General features: G+C 42.6%; 1 protein-coding gene across 1 annotated transcript in view; it reads left to right on the top strand.

The window, feature by feature from the left end:
• Positions 1–1,472: 1,472 nt before the first annotated feature.
• The window catches only part of enox1 (ecto-NOX disulfide-thiol exchanger 1), a gene marked incomplete at its 3' end in the record, with an annotated part of 50,588 nt that continues 29,786 nt past the window's right edge, over positions 1,473–22,274 (top strand). The window contains exons 1-4 of the mRNA XM_080456776.1: positions 1,473–1,614; positions 3,130–3,336; positions 6,064–6,297; positions 16,383–16,595. Coding sequence (XP_080312902.1) covers positions 1,506–1,614; positions 3,130–3,336; positions 6,064–6,297; positions 16,383–16,595 — 763 coding nt within the window. The 5' untranslated portion in view covers positions 1,473–1,505. The remainder of the gene's footprint in view (positions 1,615–3,129; positions 3,337–6,063; positions 6,298–16,382; positions 16,596–22,274) is intronic.

Below are 22,274 nucleotides of genomic sequence, written 5' to 3' on the forward strand. Positions count from 1 at the left end.
TCTCCCCCCGTCCCTCCTTATTGCTACGTGACGAAGACCATAACACGGCCTGCTGTGAGACCGGTGTTGCCATGTTTTGCGAGAGAGAAATAAGCAACCAAGCTCTATGAAAACAAGCTGAGAATAAGCGACTGTAGGCCACATGAGCACTTTGAACCAATATTACATCAGCTATTTGGAAATAGCAGATCTACAAGCTCACAACGCGTCGCGATTGCGAAGTGTGAAACGTTTGGAATATATCTGAAACATTCTAACACAAATCACACAAATGGGGAGGGTCCCTGGTACTAAATATTTTCAGATGGGTTTTCTTGGACAAATGCATATTAATTTTGGGGTCCTTAGTTATTGTGTAAACTGCTTTTTAAAGCAAGCCCAAATAAGCAACTAACACTTCTTTTTTAGAAACAAGCCCAAAAAAACACAAACCCACAAAACTTTACAGGAAAAACAAGTCCAAAGTCGCTTATAGTGAGCAGACATGGCAACACTGTGTGAGACCGAGCAGCAACCCCCCCAGGCCGACTCACTTTTCACTTAGTCAGCTCCGGGGGTCTCTCTGACCACGGCTAGGTTCTTAATCCTCACCAGACAGTGGTGGAAAAAAGTACTCATATTTTAATAAAAATATACATACAGTACCAAAGTTTGTTTTCGTTTTTAAATCTGCAAAGTAACTCGTAACTAAGGCTGTCAAATAATAGTAGTGAGGTAAAACAAATGTACAATATTTGTACTTTTTAGTATAAAGTAGGCTATCAAAATGTTTTAATACTAATGTAGAGTAAAAGTACCTCAAAATTACAGTACAGTAATTGAGTAAATGTACTTACACCATTGACCCCATCTCTCTCTCTCTCTCTCTCTCTCTCTCTCTCTCTCTCTCTCTCTCTCTCTCTCTCTCTCTCTCTCTCTCTGTCTCCCTCTCCCTCTCCCTCTCTCTCTCTCTCTATCTCTCTCTCTATCTCTATCTCTCTCTCTCTATCTATCTATCTCTCTCTCTCCCTCTTTGTCTTTGTCTTGGAGCAGAGGGCGGGTTTTTTCTTATTGAGTCAGGACGATGTAGGGAGACAGGAAATGGAGTGAGGTCAGAGAGAGAGAGGAGTTTAGAGACTCAGGTCAACACAGGTCTGCTCGCCTCGAACCCAGAACCCGGCGCCGTTGTGATTATGTGATTATGTGGTCGACGCAAATATCAGGTCAGCTTCTTGCTGCCTGCTGAGGGCTGTACTTTACACCTCAGAGCTTTTTCTACTCCAGCAGTTCCCCAACCTTTTCTGGATCAGGGCCCACCCATCACCGCGTGCATTTTCAGACCATGTTTATTTTAACAATCAATCACTCGATGTTTGACACTGTTCTTCTCCACGATTTCTCCTTGGTTTGACCTCTCACACCCCTCTCTCTCTCTCTCTCTCTCTCTCTCTCTCTCTCTCTCCGCAGACACTCTATGTATCCAGGGATTCGACCCCAACCTGGGCCTCCTCGGCCCCATCAACCCCATGATGGCGGGCATCAGCCTGGTGCCGCCTCCGCCCGTTCCGCCCGACATGCCCGTGATCAAGGAGATCATCCACTGCAAGAGCTGCACCCTCTTCCCACAGAACCCCAGTAAGTGACCTTCAGCGTGACAGCCAGCCATGCAGCCTCATGGCTACCTGCAGCGTGACAGCCATGCAGCCTCATGGCTACCTGCAGTGTGACAGCCATGCAGCCTCATGGCTACCTGCAGCGTGACAGCCATACAGCCTCATGGCTACCTGCAGTGTGACAGCCATGCAGCCTCATGGCTACCTGCAGCGTGACAGCCATACAGCCTCATGGCTACCTGCAGTGTGACAGCCAGCCATGCAGCCTCATGGCTACCTGCAGCATGACAGCCATGCAGCCTCATGGCTACCTGCAGCGTGACAGCCAGCCATGCAGCCTCATGGCTACCTGCAGCGTGACAGCCAGGCAGCCTCTTGGCTACCTGCAGCATGACAGCCATTTGGCTACTTGCAGCATGACAGCCGTGCAGCCTCCTGGCTGTGCTTTCTGTCCAACTATCCTTTAAAAGAATCATTCTTAGGCAGATTTTTACTTTATTTGTGAAGAGCGTTGAGAGACATGAGCGAACGCACTCTGTGCAGCATTCCATCCAAGAATATTGAAGTGAATTAACATCTGTCGCTGAATGAAAATGCTTCAAGTTTCAATCAAAACCTCCATAATATTGCAAAAACTTTAATAAGAATTTCATATTTCTTTTGACATGTAGCCATGCCATGAAAGCACATCCATGACCAGAACTGGCCGGAATCGCAGGCTGTATTATGATAGCAGAGACATTTTGCTACGGTACATTATCGCTTGTTAGTCAAAAATGGCCTGGCTTGCACTGCTCTTGCATCAGCCTTCGGATCAACTTTATTATCCCACACGGGGTCATACGGAGAGAGAGACACAGTAAGACTACTGTGTATTCTATTGTTTTATGCTGGAGTTATTTATTTTTTATCCGTGGAGCACTGGACCAAACTAATTTCCCCATGTGGGATGATAAAGCTGATGTGATATCTGGAGTGTGAGGCAATAGCGATGCAAGGCCATCTGTCTCAGCAAACAATGACGTATACCGCAGAAGTATTGTCTGTAAGGCTCTTTCCAGTTTTTGTCACGGGTGTGCTTCCTGAGTCCTGGGTCTACACTAGGGGTCTTCAACAGGGGGTCCGGGACCCCTAGGGGGTCCTCAGAGTTACTACAGGGGGGCTGCAAAATCTTTGTGTGATATGATTTTTTTTTTCATTAACCACCCTAGATAGATAGATCTCCTTTTCTGAGGAGAACTTTAGCCAAAAATAGCCGATCTACAACGGCAGGCTTTCTATTTCTGTAAAGTTAGCATGCTATAATTGAAGCCATTGTTCTCGCATTAATAAAATATTAAAAACATATTTTTTTTGTGACTAGTGACTAGAAACAAATGGTGCCATATTATAATGAGCATTATTGAGGACCAATTAGATGAAGATAGGTTGAAAAAGTGGTCCTTTAAGTAAATTTTTAATACAGGACTTTTACTTTTACGCATTTCTACGCTGTGGTGTTGCTAATTATACTTTATACTGACTACCCCGTCCTCAGACCTGCCCCCTCCGTCGATGCGGGAGCGCCCGCCGGGCTGTAAGACGGTGTTTGTGGGCGGTCTGCCGGAGAACTCCAGCGAGGAGATCGTCAGGGAGGTGTTCGACCAGTGTGGAGAGATCATCGCCATCCGCAAGAGCAAGAAGAACTTCTGCCACATCCGCTACAGCGAGGAGTTCATGATCGACAAGGCCCTCTACTTATCAGGTAGACACTCGCACGCACGCACAAACACACACACACACACACACACACACACACACACACGCACGCGCGCACGCACACGCACACATACATGTACACTGTGAAACTGTTTTACTGTGCACTGGTATGCATACACATACATACACTTAATAGACCTGAGGCCGATTCTACAAAATGTCTTTTAAACCAGTAGTTTAGATTGTTCACTGTGTGAACAATCTGCTATTTTTTAACCCATTGAGACCTGAAGCCGATTCTACATGTCTCCTAAATCTCAACAGTATTCTGAAAAACCTATGTTTCTATATCAGTGGTGCTCAATCTTTTTCATGTCAAGGACCCCCAGAATTATATGTATTTGGCCGCCGACCCCCATCAAAATATTTTGTTCCAGGGACCCCCCAGAAGCAAAGATTTGAGTTAAAAATGTTCGCTGTAAAAATATATATATTCAAAAGATTTGCACAAATTTTCACGATTTTTCAAAAATAGCAGATCTACAAGCTCATAGCGCGGCACTCGGTGCCGCGCTATGAGCTTGTAGATCTGCTATTTTTGAATAGCCCAAAGTGTAAAATAATGCTTTTTAGCTCAAATCTAAAAATGACACAGTTCCAGGTCTTAACTCTTTGACTGCCAGAGTATTTTCATAAAGTACTCCCCCAGTGCCAGCAATTTTCGTGTTTTTTTATTTTTATATTTTGAATTTTTCTCATGAAAATAATTTAAGGACACATAATGTAAAGACCCAGCACAAATCCGCCACTAGAGCGCAGCACATGACAGCTTTGATCATGTCGTTGGGTCTCTCTCACCCTTCTTCATAGATTAGACAAGGAAAAACATGAAAACGGATGTGACGTCCCCCCCATTGTTTTGATCGGCGAAAATTACGTTGTGATATACGACGGCGATGACTGATCGTCACCCAGACCATAGATTATAGAAGAGAAACTGTCCGTTTGTCCGTCATACCGTGTGAAAGACCGTTTATTTACCTATTTTGGACGAAAATGACTGGGGAAAAGAATCAAAAACCGGAAACGGAATCCAGGTCATGAAACCGGATGCAGATGTCCGTGAAGTAAGTGGAACTCGAGAATAACATTGAATATTAAGCAGCATAGCGCAATCAGAGATTAAACAATGAACGCGCGTCCAGCGCGTCGAGCGCGTCGACGGCCAACTGGACAAAGTAGCACTTGACGCGTTATCGCGTCGTCCGCAGTCAAAGAGTTAATGGGTTAATAGCCAACGTTTAAAATCTCATATGACACAGATGCTTTCCCGGTTTTACACGCACGCACGCACGCACGCACGCACGCACGCACGCACGCACGCACGCACGCACGCACGCACGCACGCACGCACGCACCCACCCACGCACGCACGCACGCACGCACTCTTCACTCTGTATTCATACCATGGGCAAAGATCTGTCCGAGGAGAGAGATGAGATGAATATTTTAGCATTATGAATGTGAAAAATGTAAACTCCCTCATGTTTACGTGCTAATGGTACAGTATAAGCAGTGAATATGTAATGTTGTGATGGTATGAATACATGTATAATGCACGTTGGCAGCCTGGGAGTGTGTGTGTATGCATCATGTGCATGCTCCTAGCATAAGGTCACTGTACTGTATGTCTATACAGTTCAACGTCGAAAGTGGTTAAAATATATTTATAAGGGGCGCCCGCTGGCCTAGCGGTCCAGGCGCAGCATACCACATACGCTGGTAATGCAGCTTGACAGAGTCGCGTGTTCGACTCCCGATCCAGACAACCTTTGCTGTGTGTCACCACCCCCCCCAATCTCTCCCCATTTCCTGTCAGCCTACTGTCGTGTCAAATAAAGGCATAAAAGTCCCCAAAAATATATTTGAAAAAATATTTATATATGTTTCAAAAGCATTTATTTATTTATGTAGAAAAAACACTGTGCAAGATAAGATAAGATAAGCCCTTGTTGATCCAGATACAACAATATATTGTTGCTGTCGGGAAGAAACCTCTTATCTCCATATTTTAACTTTTTCCCCCCCCCGTAAATTAACAACCTAATTGATCATACTACAGCGTCACACAAAAGCAGCAAAAGTAGCAGATCTACAAGCGACGTGTTTTGAGCTTGTAGATCTGCTACTTTTGCTACTTTTGAATCTGAATCCCAGTGGTGGAAAAAGTACTCAAATGTTTTACTTAAGTAAATGTATCAATACTGCACTGGAGAAGTACTCTGTTACAAGTAAAAGTCCGGAATTCTAAATTTACTTGAGTAAAAGTACAGAAGTATTGGCATCAAAATGTACTTAAAGTACCAAAAGTAAAAGTACAAAAATGTTTGAAAATAGCCGATCTACAAGCTCACAACGCGTCGCAAAGCGACGCGTTGTGAGCTTGTAGATCTGCTATTTTCAAATAGCCTAGGTATAAAATAGGGCTAAAGTGGTAAATGTATGTTTTGTAATATCATAATTTATATCTGAAAAGTAACTAGTAACTAAAGTTTTTAAGTAAATGTAGTGGAGTAAAAGTACAATATTTGCCTCTGAGATGTAGTGGAGTAGAAGTAAAAGTATTGGAAATTAGAAATACTCAAGTAAAGTACAAATACCTCAATATTGTACTTAAGTACAGTACTTAAGTAAATGTACTTAGTTACTTTCCACCACTGGGCCAGTGACACACATCATGCTCATAACTGTGGTCTCTTTCCCCCTCACGCAGGCTACCGGATGCGCATCGGCTCCAGCACAGACAAGAAGGACTCGGGGAGGATCCACGTGGACTTCGCCCAGGCCCGGGACGACCTGTACGAGTGGGAGTGTAAACAGCGGCTGTTCGCCCGCGAGGAGAGGCACCGCTTCCAGGTCTACGAGGACCGCCTCAGACCGCCCTCGCCGCCTCCCGTCACGCACTACTCCGAGCACGAGGCGGGACTGCTGGCCGAGAGGCTCAAAGGTACAGGCCGGCCGCTGACTGTCATACATACATACATACATACAGTCACGTGTCATCAGTGGTGGAAAAAGTACTCAAATTCTGTACTTAAGTAAAAGTACCAATACTGCAATATAAAAATACTCTGTTACAAGTAAAAATCCAAAATTTAAAATTTACTTGAGTAAAAGTACAAAAGTATTGGCATCAAAATGTACTTAAAGTACCAAAAGTAAAAGTACTAAATATTTGAAAATAGCCGATCTACAAGCTCTCAACGCGTCGCGATGCGACGCGTTGTGAGCTTGTAGATCTGCTATTTTCAAATAGCCTATGTATAAAATAGGGCTAAAGTGGTTAATGTATGTTTCATTATATCATAGTTTATATCTGAAAAGTAACTAGTAACTAAAGTTTTCAAATAATTGTAGTGGAGTAAAAGTACAATATTTGCCTCTGAGATGTAGTGGAGTAGAAGTAAAAGTATTGGAAATTGGAAATACTCAAGTAAAGTACAAATACCTCAAAATTGTACTTAAGTACAGTACTTGAGTAAATGTACTTAGTTACTTTCCACCACTGCGTGTCATAAACCAGTGGTTCTCAAAGTGGGATCCGCAGGACCCCCAGGGGTCCTTCAGGGGGCTCAATAATAACATTACAAGTCTACATGGTCGTCAAGGCTAGGTCAAGTTCTACGGGCTAAAGTGGAGTCTGAAGTAGAGCTCTTCACGGGTGAAAAAAAAACCGGACTCGAAACGAAATGGTCCCAAGAAATTTGGTCCGATTCCGAGCCGTTCCGACTCTTTCTTTTCTTCCAGAACCGGGACCTAATTGGCCCCGTGAAATTTGTTCCGAGATTCCGAGACAGACCCGACCCAGCCCTTTAAAAAAGCGCATATGAAACTACAAAAATAAATAAATATGCGCAGAGGTATTCATTTAATATGCGTGACTAGAGGTTGTTTTTGTAAATAAATGTGGACTTTAAGAAGTAATAGCAGACCTATTGACCAATGACCATTTTATGATCAGAGCTTTGCTTTCACCTCGTCAGAGGAATCCATGATTCGCACGCCGGTGTTTTCAAATCAGCCTGGCTGCTGATAATAATAATGCCGTAATCTGATCCTCAACCAGCCTAAAACATCGCGCAAGATGCACAGCCGTTCATGTCGCTTCTGCACTAAACCTGATCCTAGGTCTGTTATTTGAATTTGTCTAAAACATCACACACAAGTTAGACAGCACTTCGTTGCTTTCTCTCCTGATTAGTGCAGCCGCGCACACACACACACACACACACACAGTAGGCATACTACGGGTCTGCTCAGATCCACCCGGGTATTACACATAATGATAGACAGACCGGAGTTCCGGGGTAATTGCGCCGATTCCGACCCGGCCCCGAGTGATTATGATAAGACACGGATTCGACCCGGGTCTCGTGGTCCTGTCGGGTATTCCTTTCGGAATCGGGGCACCCGTGAAGAGCTCTAGTCTGAAGAGTGTTCAGATTACGGCGGAAAATGTGGAAGTGAATCTGCAGTTCTAACTGCTTGCCATGCCTTAGTTATATTTAGCCACAAGGAAATAAGACACAATACAAGATTTGGCATGACAGAGACTTTCGACACTGTGTGTATGAGGATGGGAGATTTATCCTGTGTGCAACTGTGCATAGCATTGGCTATTTTCAACACGAAGAGATTTGGTATTGAGGGGGAAAAAAGGAGGGGGGGAGGGCCTTGTATAGACCCCTGGGGTACTCCGCTCAATAAGGGGTTAACAGAGTGTTTATACAGTTAGCGACTCTGATTGAATGTGAAGGGAGAAATATTTACCTCAGCTGTTGATTGGAATAATAACAGGGCATATTGTCTACAGAGGCACTGCAGTAAATATGGTGTGTGTGCATGTGCTTGTGCGCGTGTGTGCGTGCACGTGAGTGAACTCTAGCGCTCAGCGCCTCAGAGGTCCCACGCTGAGAGAACTAATGATATCTCTAGAGCAGCTCGTGGTCTCAGCAACAATTATTGATTTCATCTCATCGCCATTTAAGAACGACTTGCATTGGACTAATGCGTAATCTCACGTCTGTTATCGTACAGCTGCATAAAGCAATAAAACAAAGCGCCAGACGTTGTCTCGTCTGGAATGGATGCTGTACATTGTCAGACACAGTTAGTCAAGATGTGAGTACGGCCGGAACAGGAATGTGATTATTGGGTTATACACACGTACCTTTGATCATCCCCCGCTAATTGGGTATTGATTGCAGTTGGCTTGGATTAGTGTACACATCAGACAGATGTGTTCACACACGCACACACACACGCACACACACACACACACACACACACACACACACACACACACACACACACACACACACGCACACACGCACGCACACACGCACGCACGCACGCACGCACGCACGCACGCACGCACGCACACACATGCACGCGCGCACGCGCATCTCTACCTCTCTGTCCGTCCATCCGTCCGTCCATCCACTGCACCCACTCATCCACTGAAATCATCTTTCCTTCAACTCTGCCTCTTTATCATCTATCTCTTTATGCACAGTACAATAATATATCTATCTATGTTTACATAAATACATAAATAAAATAGATGCATACATACACACAGATCTGGTTGCATCTATTTATCTGTCTATCCATCCTGTTTATTTTTATTTATTTATGTTTTGCCAAAATCTTTATCCCATGATTTTTGTAACCCATTTTTTTCACCCAGTTCTGAACATTCTGCAAAACATTATAGGCAAACGTTTGGCAAAAAATTGTCGATCTACAAGCTCACAATGTGTTGCAATGCAATGCATTCGTTTGTGTACAGGGACACCCGGCCAATACAAGTCTGTCTGTCTGTCTGTCTGTTTAGACAGCGATGATGGTTTAAAAAAGTGGAAGAGGAGTTTTGAGCTAAAGATAGAGGTATATTTCATCAAGGATAATTTTTCTCTGAGGTTTAATTTCAGTACAGATAAGGTAGCTATACTCTAATGATTAGACATTCATGTTTAAAATGTCCTGTGCTGATTTGATGGCTTGGTGTTGAGAGCCGTTTCCAGATGTTTTGATCTGGAAGCTCAAATAATGAGACGGATTGTCAACAAACTGTACTGTCTCTGTCTCTCCTGGTCCCATTCCAAATAATGATTATCCTCGCTGTGGGGCAGAAACCTCATATCTCCATTTTCTTTGTAAATTAACGCCTACTTGATAATACTACAGCAGCACACAAAAGCATCAAAAGTAGCAGATCCACAAGCTCGAGCTTGTAGATCTGCTACTTTTGTGATTTTTGAATTTGCATTCCTGAAAAGTAACAGTTTTGGACGTGTGAGGTTTCCGCCCTGACAGAGAGGACATAATGATTATGTAATTGTGCTTATTGTACGCTGTGTCTAAATTCACTTCTGTATTTAAATACCTCTTTTTCCCTCTTGCTGATGTGTGTCTCTCATCATCATAACTCTCCTCCGACTGTATATTCATTTATGGAAATTAATCAAATTTGCACACATTTTGAAGTATTTGACGTTTCAAATGAGCCTGACGCTGGATGGGAACACAGCTGCAGATGTTGAGTCGTTTGTTTTTTTCTTTCTCTGCTCTGCCTAAAACCCCTGCTGCACGTGCGTGTGTGTGTGCGTGTGCGTGTGTGCGTGTGTGTGTGTGGCGCGTGCGTTTATGCGTACATACAGCAGTGGTAGAAAAAGTTCTCAAATGTTTTACTTAAGTAAAAGTATCAATACTGCAATGTAGAAATACTCTGTTAAAAGTAAAAGTCTGGAATAAAAAAATTACTTGAGTAAAAGCGACGCATCGCCACGCATTGTGAGCTTGTAGATCTGCTATTTTCAAATGGCCGAAATGTATATAGGGCTGAAGTAGTTAATGTGAAGTAGTTAATGTATGTTTTGTAATAATAATCAAAATCTTCAAAATAACTAGTAACTAAAGTTTTCAAATGATTATAGTGGAGTAAAAGTACAATATTTGCCTCTGAGATGTAGTAGAGTAGAAGTAAAAGTACAGAAAATTGTATCTTTACTCCAGTAAAGTAAAAAATACCTAACAAATTGTACTTATAGTTACTTTACACCACTGACATACAGCAGCAGAGTGTCTGTAGAATGAGTTGTTATTATAGCTCGCTAGCTGATGGATCAGACAGCTGTGGTCCCTGTCCAGCTGACTTACATGGAAGGCTATGATAATACGATGTGTCACATCACTGTGACAGCCTCATACTGGGAGCTGGCCAGTTTACAGCCCACTGGTCCCCTTCATCATCTCCTACTGCCTCCTGCACCTGCTTTCCTCACTTCCTCCACTCCTTCTCTCCTCCTATGTTAACCCTTTAAGGCCCGGGAAGGGAACGCATGTGTGTCATTTTAAGATTTCTTTGGGCTATTCAAAAATAGCAGATATGCAAGCTCATAGAGTGCCGCGCTATGAGCTTGTAGATCTGCTATTTTTTTAAGAAAGAAATTAGAACATTTTTGCAAATCTTTTATTTTCAACTCAAATCTTTGCTTCTGGGGGTCCCTGGAACGAAATATTCTTAGATGGGATGGGGGTCCGCGGACAAATACATATTATTTTGGGGGGTCCTTGACATGAAAAAAGTTTTAAAATCATTGATAATATAGCAACATAAGTAAAACAAATCTATTTAAAAAAACTTTAGGGGAAACAAACTGCAATCAATCCCCAGAAGCAAAGATTTGAGTTAAAAACTTTTGCTTTAAAAAAGTATATATATATATTCAAACTAAAGATTTGCACACATTTTCACGATTTTTCAAAAATAGCAGATCTACAAGCTCATAGCGTGGCACTCGGTGCCGCGCTATGAGTAGAAGCATATGGTACAGTGGCGCGGGAAGAGGGGGCTATAGGGGCTGCAGCCCCCCTGGTGGTGGGAAGCCAAAAAAATATATATATATTTTTTTTTGTAAATTAAAAAAATATATATAATTTTTTAAGTCTATATACACACATATATATTAAAACAATGATGTATTTAACTTTGGGTAATACAATATTTGTTGAAAAAGGTGAAAAATATGTGAAAAAGGTGAAAATTATCGTGAAAAAATGCCAAGCCCAGCCCCCCTTGGAATAAATGACTTCCAGCGCCACTGATATGGCATCAACAAATAGAAATACTCAAGTGAAAGTACCTAAATATTGGACTCAAATACGGTACTTAAAGGGATAATTCACCCCAAAAAATGACTTATTTTTTATCAATTACACACCCCATGAAGCCTTGAATTCATGGAGATTCTTTTGTTTTTGTCAAAATGCTAATGTATGGCCGCCGCGGTCATCTTAATTATTGGCTTAGGAATGCGACAAAAACTAAAAAATCTCCATGAATTCAAGTCTCCATTGGGTGAGTAATCGATTGAAAAAAAGTCATTTTGGGGGTGAACTATCCCTTTGAACGGGAACCCCTATTTGTAACTATACCATTCAAGACGGGAACCCCTTTTGGGGTAGCCTGGTAAACCCTCCCTCCGGAAATCTCATTTGTAATTTATTTCAGGAGTGAGTCTGGCATGATTGCCCATTCTGCAATATCGGCTGTGGGCTGGAGTTGGGCGGGAGTAATACCGTTGACTGACAACCCCTTCAGCCAATGATCGTTGTTCCCCTTCAGCCAATTGCAGTGCATTTTTACCACCTCCAGACTAATGTGACGCAACGGGACTTTTGAGACGGCCATGCCCAAAATAGGTTGCCTTATTCGGATACATGCGTGTCACTGCCCGCCCCTGCCGGTTCTCTGAAATTTTATTTTTAAATAGGCTCTGTCATGATTAATTGACCACATATATGAAGTTAAACAACTAAATTCTATCCAAACGATATCTTATAAGTAAATTCCGTGCCTCAAAAAAGAAGTTTGAGTGCGTTTTAAAACCGAAAATAAAAAGTAGAAACTGCCCACAGAAACAATGGCTGCCGTTCGTGTTTGGTCGGCTGCACTCAGGCTGCACTCGGGTCCATTCGGGCTCACTCGAACTCGCCACCTGATTGGCCAACTTTTGCTGTCAATCACAGAACGATGAGCGACGACGCTGATAGGCTCGGTTTTTTGGTAATGCGCTAGAAACGCCCAGACAAGCCTTCAGGCCAGACTCCTTCCTGAAATCAAATGGAAATGAGATTTTCCGGAGGGAGGGGCTTTACCAGGCTACTTTTGGGGTTCCTGTTGTACAGTATGTAGAAACATACATTTTTTGTAATTTTTTAATACATATTTAATACATACGTTTTGACCCTCAAGGTTTCAGCCTCCAGGTAGAAACTCAAAATAGTCAGAGAAGACATAAAACACCATAAAAACACCACCAGGGGGCTTAATGAAGTTCTATCAACCTCATAGACACATGAAAAACTGAAAAAGTGCAAAACCATGGCACCACCTCTTTAAGTGGTTAATGTATGTTTTGTAATGATAATCTATACGTTGGCAAAGTAACTGCTGGTCAAAAGTTTTTAAAAAAAAGTTAAAAAATGATTAGCCTCTGAGATGTAGTGGAGTAGAAGTATAAGGTATCGGAAAGTAAATGTAATTAGTTACGTTACGTTACGTTACACCGCAAAGCTGAGGAGAAAAAGAGACAGCCTTTTTTTTCGTCCTCTCTTTGTTGCCTCTACTCTCCTCCCCCAGTTAATGACACAAACCTTGTTTTGTGAACGTAGTTTGCAACGAGCACACCTCCTGTACCAATTAAATTCACACACTGGGCACGATGGAGGACCATTCAGCACAGCTCCTATCCATCTTTAACCCATTAAGACCGGGAAAGAGTCTGTGTCATTTTTAGATTTCTTTGGCTATTAAAAAATAGCAGATCTACAAGCTCATAGCGCGGCACCGAGTGCCGCGCTACGAGCTTGTAGATCTGCTATTTTTGAAAAATCGTGAAAATGTGTGCAAATCAAAGTGAACGTTTTTAACTCAAATCTTTGCACCTGGGGGGTCCCTGGAACAACATATTTTGAGGTCCGCGGCCAAATACATATAATTTTGGGGGTCCTTGACATGAAAAAGTTTGAGCACCACTGATTATAGCAACGTTTTTTCTAAAAACTGTTAGGATTTAGAAGATATTTGTAGAATCTCCAAAAGCAAAGATTTGAGTTACAAATGTTCGCTTAAAAATATATATATATTCAAAGATTTGCACAAATGTTCACAATGTTTAAAAAAAATAGCAGATCTACGAGCTCATAGCGCGGCACTCGGTGCCGCGCTATGAGCTTGTATATCTGCTATTTTTTGAATTGCCAAAGAAATCTTAATATGACACACAGATGCGTTCCCGGTCTTAATGGGTTAATATCTTGCCATAAATAAGCACTATTTTTATGAATAGCTTTTTTACTCTTTGTGAATCTATTCGGGGCCCCTCGAGGGGGGGCAGGGAAATAACTTTCCATTATTCCCGGAGTCGTTCGTTCTCCATTCTGTCGCCGGCTCATTGTGGCGTGCCGTAATGTAACGGTAATCTGCTGCCGGCGGTCTGAATAGAGGCCTCGTATCTGCCGAGGAAAGAGGCACAGAGTCTTCTAGCGGGGCGCGATGCGCCTGGGTATTGAGCTCATTAAGCCATCCAGACCGGGAACGCATGTTCTGTGTGTCGTTTTAAGATTTCGTTGGCTATTCAAAAAATAGCAGATATACAAAACTCATGGCACGGCACCGAGTGCTATAGCATCAATCTGCCATTTTTTTTTTATATAGTGAAAATGTGTGCAAATCTTTGAATATATATATAATTATTTTTTAGATATTTTTTTGGGGGGCTTTTTATGCCTTTGATAGGGAAAGTAGGCTGACAGAAAATGGGGAGAGAGATGGGGGGGTGACACGCAGAAAAGGTCGGCGGGAACGGGAGTCGAACCCGCAACACGCTGTCAGGCTGGCATTGCAGCCTAGGGACGCTGCGGCCCAGGCCTGAATATATATATTTTTAAAGCAAACATTTGTAGAATATTATGTTCCAGGGACCCCCAAAGCCAAAGATTTGAGTTACAAACGTTCGCTTTAAAAAAGTATATATTAAAAGATTTGCACACATTTTCACGATTTTTCAAAAATAGCAGATCTACAAGTTCATAGCGCGGCACTCGGTGCCGCGCTATGAGCTTGTATATCTGCTATTTTTTTTAATAGCCAAAGAAATCTAAAAAAATGAACACAGGTGCGTTCCCGGTCTTAGTGGGTTAAATGCTTTCTAATTCACTCTGTTACTGCAATAGTGCGCTGCTCCGTGGCGGCGCTGCTCAATTATTATTCAAATGCTAGAGAATACACTTGACACAGGCCTGCCGAGACTCAGCAGTTTTCTTCTTCTTTTTTTTTTTTTTACGAGCGCTATTTTCTCGCCGTCGGGGGGAAACCTTGTATATCCAAGACTGTGACATTTCAGGAAATTGAAAAAATAATAATAACCTGTGTTCCAAAATGGATCCAATGTAGTTATTGTTTAGAGTCACATACGCTCTTGTTATACGCTTCATTCAATATTCATAAAACCCACAGACACACTTAACTGCGTTCACTTTCACTTAATTTCTTTTCAAGCAAAACTAGCAGATCTACAAAGAGCTTGTGTGGCACGAAGAAGTAGGGCATTAATTCCCCCCCCCCCCCAAAAAAAATGGTTTCTGCACGACAGCAACGATTTTGCTGCGAAGATTCAAAATGGCATTTTAGTGTTGAGGGGCTGCGCTGCAGGGCATGAAGAGCAGAACAGTGAGTGAATGAACGTTCAAGCCGGAGACACTCCTCTGGTGTTGTCTGCACTGACAAAAAAAAACTTGTTTGCGTTTTTCATTAATCAATTCCCTACTTGATCATACTACAGCGTCACACAAAAGCATCAAAAGTAGCAGATCCACTGCCTGTGTGTGCGTGCGTGCGTGTGTGTGTTTGCGTACTGTACATTTGTACGTGGCATACATGCGTACATACAGTACAGTGTCTGTAGAACAGTGGTGGAAAAAGTACTCAAATTCTTTACTTAAGTAAAAGTACCAATACTGCAATATAAGAGTACTCTAATACAAGTAAAAGTCCAGACTTAAAAATTTACTTGAGTAAAATACAAAAGTATTGGCATCAAAATGTACTTGAAGTACCAAAAGTAAAAGTACTACAAATTTGAAAATAGCAGATCTACAAGCTCACAACGCGTCGCGATGCGACGCGTTGTGTCAGTGCAATATTTGCCTCTGAGATGTAGTGGAGTAGAAGTAAAAGTATTGGAAATTGGAAATACTCAAGTACAAAATTGTGCTTAAGTACCTAAGTAAATGTACTTAGTTACTTTCCACCACTGCTGTAGAATGAGTTGCTATAGCTCGCTAGCTGATGGATCAGATAGCTGTGGTCCCTCTGTCCAGCTGTCTTACATGCAGGCTATGATAATACGATGTGTCACATCAGTGTGACAGCCTCATACTGGGAGCTCACCAGTTTACAGCAGGGGCCAGTTGCACCACCTCACACTAAGTTCAAACTTAGCCTAGTTATAGCTTAAACACATTCAATCCGGGAAAGTGTCTCGTCATTTTAGATTTCTTTGGCTATTCAAAAATAGCAGATATACAAGCTCATAGCACGGCACCGAGTGCCGCGCTATGAGCTTGTAGATCTGCTATTTTTTGAAAAATCGTGAAAATGAGTGCAAATCTTTGAATATATATTTAAAAAATGTATATATATATATTTAAAGATTTGCACAAATTTTCACATAAAAAACAAAAAATAGCAGATCTACAAGCTCATAGCGGGCACTCGGTGCCGCGCTATGAGCTTGTATATCTGCTATTTTTGAATAGCCAAAGAAATCTAAAATGACACAGATACTTTCCCGGCTAAATGGGTTAAATGGCTTTTTTAAAGCCATTTAAGCTATAACTAGGCTAAGTTTGAACTTAGTGTGAGGTGGTGCAACTGGCCCCCAGGACCCCAGGACCTGTTACAGAAAGGTTTGGGAAAACCACTGACTGCTCTAACCTGTACATTCAATGTTTCTTGAACCACAGACGACCACCAGTTCGGCGAGGCCATCGCCGTCCTGTCCACCTGGGTGGACCGAGGCGAGGTCAACCGCCGCACGGCCAACCACTTCTACGCCATGATCCAGTCGGCCAACGGCCACGTGCGGCGGCTGATGGGCGAGAAGGCCCAGCACGAGGAGGAGATGGAGCTGGCCAAGGAGACGTTCAAGAACGCCCTGATGGCCATTCTGATGCAGTGTAAGAAGCACCAGCACATTGCTGTTTTTTTATTTAACATTTATTTATGCAGGAGAATCTCTTTAACGAGGGAGAGTCTTGTCCAGGGAAGCAGCAGCACACAAAGTTGCAACGTACACAACATATAGATATAAACAAACAATTACATAAAAACAGAAACAACTTAAAATGAGTCAAGAAGTGCAAACAGAGTAATAAAGCAAGTTATGAATTCAGCCTGATTGGCCAGAGTTTAACGTTTAAAAAAAGAAAAGTTGCATATCTCTGCTGTCGGGCAGAAACCAGCTAACTCCAAAATGTTACATTTTCAGGAAATGAAAAAACAAAAATAAAATGGAGTTAGGAGGTTTTGTCCATCATTGATAAGAACAGCTGAATGGACCTCCAAGCTCACAATGAGGTTGGAGGTCAAAAGGGGGTGGAGCCTGGAGTCAGAAAAACCAGCTAACTCCACCCCCTTTGGTGTTAGCTGGTTTAGCAGACAGTTTGAGGATCCAATGGAGTTAGCTGGTTTTGTCAGAAGCGCATTGGTTCATTGGTTCAATATTTTTTAACCAACACACAGACGTAAAGGGTGTTCAATAGCACTGATTAATGAAAAAAAAAGAAAAAAGCTGGAAAATGGAGTTAGCTGGTTTCTGCCAGACAGCGACGATATCAGTGTTTCCAGATGCCGACCATGTCCACTCAATCCTCGGTTCCCGAGTCAACTACTATGTCATCATCGCTGTCGAGCGGACGCCTTGTACGTTAAAAGCCGTTACTTTTCAGGAAATGTGTAAAATGAATCCAATGTAGTTATTATTCAGTCACAAGCTCTGGTTGATGCTTTTCATTGGTTCAACATTTATGAAGCCCACAGACAAATGTAACTACTTTCATTTAAAAATAAATATCTTCCAAAAACATAAAAAAATACATGATCTTCAATCTCACAGTGCGATGCGTTGTGAGATCATTCATTGGCTATGACAAAAGTTGTAAGTTGTCTTGTATGACAAAGTAGGGCATTAATTTATAAAAAAATTAAAAGGGATACAAGGTTTCTGCCCGACAGTGACAATGTGTAACATCGAGTTAAATTATAACTGATTCCCATCCTATTGGTACGCAACTCGAACGGCACTGAGCTGGTAGCAGCGGGCTTCGCACCACTCGGCACGCGTTCGGCGCTAGTGCGCGTTCGGCAGGCGCCTTACTTGGGCTCTTCTCAGGAGACCTATGCCTGCTAGTGAGGGCATTCTGCCATTGAAATGTCAACATTCAACCTATCCATGGTTCGCGGAAACGTACAATGGCGATTGAGGTTGTTTGACTTTTACCTTTTTAGATCCCGACTCAATCATTATATGGTTAAAGAACCTGTCAGGGCAGACAGTGTGAACCCAGATGCAGAACACAGACAAAGGAGACGTATAGAAAGTAAACTTAGAGTCCTTTATTCAAATAACTGAGGTACAGGCTTCTAAAGCCGAAGTATAACTGAAGGTTGGATTTTACCAAAGGAGGTCCAAAGTTGCAAGGAACGAAAAGCAGTCCTCCTTGTAGATCTCGGCAATCCTCTGTCCAGGTTGGAGCTGCGTGGGAGGCTGTCAGGCTGACTGTGGATGAGAACTAGTGTTACTGGAGGTCAAGAATGAATCTGGTTCTTAAGCAAAGCAAACACCTTAACTGACCTTCTACTAGCTGCACCAGCGTGTGCACTAGCTGGAAAATATCACTGAGCACTGCGTGCTGTCACCATAGATATAGAAACCTAGATACCTCATTGGCCTCTGCAGTTCGTTGGAGCGACCTGTATCGCGGCCGCCATTTTAGAGAAGGCAATCACAGCGTGTCTAACTGACTAGTTGCTGCGCGGCTGCCTCTGAAAGTAATACTAGGTAACTTTTTCAACAAAACTAAAGTTAAATTGTATATCTTTTGTGAGTGGCAAATGTTTCACAACACCCACTCCACGAAAGCCTTTTCTATTATATTTTCTATTGAAACGGTGGTTAGGTTAGCCATTCCCGCGAAAATGACGTCATCCGGCCGGAAAACGGAAACGGAAATGCACCGGTTTCCTGTTTGGCCAGGAACTACCGCACTGGTTTCCTGTTTGGCCAGGAACTACCGCACTGGTTTCCTGTTTGGCCAGGAACTACCGCACTGGTTTCCTGTTTGGCCAGGAACTACCGCGCTAATAACATAAAGGAATCTCACGCTGATTTAAGAGATTGTAGGATTTGAAGATTGAAAAACAACAGAAAAAGAAAACACAGCTCACGGTAACTAAAGCTTCACTGGCTAAGAGAAACGATCCACAGGTAGTATAAAACAATTAAAAGAACGCTTTTTGAAACGCTTCCGTCTTCCGGTGAAAACAAATGGAATTCTGGGTAACGCAGGAATAAACGAACGGCCTGCAGTGACGGTAATGACCAGCAGAGGCTGCTAAAAATCGTTATTTGTGGACCTGCATTGTATTACTTTAAAGGGTCAAGGTCTGGGTTACGAAAAGACCCGCCCCCACCTGCCTCTGATTGGCCTACCGAACGTCCCCTTCTGTGACGCACGCGGAAACGTCCCGCTTGCCCTGCGGAAGCTGGTGCGCGCCCGAGATACAGACGCCTCAGAGCCGGAGGAGGCGTCTACCTTTATATGTCTATGGGTATAAATAGCCAGCCAGGTGATTGCAGGATGGAAGACAGCCAGGTGATTGCCAGGACACACTACCCCACAACAAGCAGAGTGCAGCACCAACCTAATGGACAAGCAAGCAGAAGTTAAAGAGACAGTCAGGACTTCCAAGCTGCCATGACAGAACCAACAGGTGCAATCTCAAAAGTTTGACAACTTTGAACTTCCACCCACCGATTGTGCCGAGTGTTCAAAAACGTTGACCAATTATCATGCAGCGTGAGGTAACGACTTATGTGAGCGGAGAAAATGGAGTCGAAAATTTACGATGCGTCCCAGAGTTCCCAGAACTCAATCACATACAGCAATAAAATAGCACCACAAACCTAGTAAATAAAGTGATGCATGGCATGACATCAGCATCCAGATGTGGCTACCAGGTTTAACCACTTAAACACCAGCATCCGTATAAACGCAACGCGTTGTGAGCCCGTCGATCGGCTATTTTCAGCAAAAGCTTTCCCCACGATAACAGAAAACTGACAATACACTAGTATAGAGCCCTGAGGGACTCCGCTTAACCATAAAGGGTAATTTTAGATTTCTTTGGCTACAAGCTACAATCTACAAGCTCATAGCACTCGGTGACGCGCTATGAGCTTGTAGATCTGCTATAATTTCTTCTTTTTTTTTTATGAAAAATGTGTGCAAATCTTTGAATATTATGTATATGTATATACACTTTTAACTAAAATGTGTGCTTCTGGGGGACCCTGGAACAAAGTATTTTGAGATGGGGGTCCATGGCTAAATACATATCATTTTGGGGGTCCTTGACATGAAAAAGTTTGAGAACCAAGAGTCCAGGGGCGAATCCCAGCACTTTTTTTAGCCTAATTATTCAGAAAACCCCAGACCACAGAAAATCCACAGAATGTTCAAAGTTCTGTTTTTTGGGGTGTAATTGAGGTCAAAACAAAACAAAAAAAGAAAAAAAACTTTAAGGACATTGCCAGCATGTCACGCACACACACACACACAAACATTTATATTACCGTGCTTGTGAGGACATAACATTTTTAGGAATGCCATTTTTACAATTACAGTACAATTTTTAACCCTTTATCCTAAAGCCAAAAATTGCCAATCTGCAAGCTCACAATGCGTCGTGGTGCGGTGCGTTGTGATCTTGTAAATATGCTGTTTTCGTTGTGCGACACCTGCGTGCGCCTAAGTATAAATGAGGCATTACTTTTACCCCAACAACCAAACCTAAGCCCTAAATGTCTAACCCTAACCCGGATCTAAGGTAAACCCTTACTCCCCTTAATCCAAATATTTATTTTACCATAAAACAACCATTTCTCTTGTGAGGACAAGCAAAATAAATGCTCCTCACATGTCTATATTAAGTGGACATTTGGCCCTCACAGGTACTGTATAGTAACACACACACACACACACACACACACACACACACACACACACACACACACACACACACACACACACACACACACACACACACACACACACACACACACACACACACACACACACACACACACACACAGTCCTGCAGATAGTGAGTCACTGTGTGGCTATGGTGTGGCGTGCACTGTGTGGTCGGTACAGAGTCAGACTCTTAAAGGGATAGTTCGCCCCCAAAATGACTTTTTCCCTATCGATTACTCTTTTTTTATTTTGCCAAAAATGTTATGACTGGCGGCGGCTCCGGTAGGAGACATTAGCATATTTCTGCCGGGCATCAAATTATTGGCTCAGGAATGCGACAAAAACAAAAAATCTCTATGAATTCAAGGCTTCACGGGGTGTGTAAATGATAATTTTTTGGGTGAACTATCCCTTTAAGTCATTTTTCCCTCACCATTTTAATGCCCCGGTTCCTTGGAAGTCATTTGCTCTTGCCAGGGTCTTAGCCCAGTCTCCATGACAACGCTGCTTCCATCCATCCGTCTCGCCATCAGCTCCATTATCTTGAGCTCACTTGGCGGCGGTGATGAGGTCAGCGGCGCCCAGGCTCGGCGGTACAGAGCTTTTCACTCAACATTAACCCATTAAGACCCGGAACGCATCTCTGTCATTTTAGATTTTTAGTTCTAACCATTATTTTATACTTTGGGCTATTCAAAAGCTTGTAGATCTGCTATTTTTGAACATTTGTGCAAATCTTTGAATACATGTATTTTTTACAACATATTTAACATTATATTTAACACCTTCTGGAGGTCCCTGGAACAAAATATTTTACAAATGTTCGCTTTAAAAATAGATATATTCAAAGATTTGCACACATTTTCACGGCTCTTCTAAAATAGCAGCTCTACAAGCTCATAGCCACGCTATGAGCTTGTATATCTGCTATTTTATGTATTCAAAGCTTTGCACACATTTTCACGATTTTTCAAAAATAGCAGATATACAAGCTCTTAGGGCTATGAGCTTGTATATCTGCTATTTTTGAAGAGCCAAAGAAATCTTAAAATGACACAGATACTTTCCCGGTCTTAATGGGTTAACGCAGGAGGACAGACGGCCAAAAAATGGGATACAGTGTTTTATATCTGCCGAATATTTGCATGTGAGGCGAGGGCCAGGCGAGTTTATTTGTACATTAGCACATTTCAACAACAAGGCAATTCAACGTGCTTTACATGAAACATTAAGCAGAGGAAACACATTATAAAAATACATTTGAATTCAGTGAAAAGGAAGGGGAACAAATAAGTTAAACACCTATTTCTCCTTAATAGGATACAGCAAAAAAAAACTAAAACTAAAAAAACAATGTAAGGGCGCGCTCCCACCAAAACATGGTCGGCTAGCGTTAAACGCAGGTTGTGCGCAGCAACAGTTTTTTGCAGCCAGCGGATTCTAAAAAACGGGAGTGACGCGCCTGTCACTCACTTTCAAGACCGTCCCCGTAGCCCGCACCGCCTTCTGCCTTGAGCACCATGGTGCTTCCTGAGTCTTGGGACGGTCCGCCTTCCACTCACCCGATTGGACAGAGAGGGAAAATCAGCTCCTGCCTCCAGC

This window comes from Gymnoscopelus braueri (genome assembly GCF_963280865.1).
Source record: "Gymnoscopelus braueri genome assembly, chromosome: 18".
In the NCBI taxonomy this organism is placed as follows: domain Eukaryota; kingdom Metazoa; phylum Chordata; class Actinopteri; order Myctophiformes; family Myctophidae; genus Gymnoscopelus; species Gymnoscopelus braueri.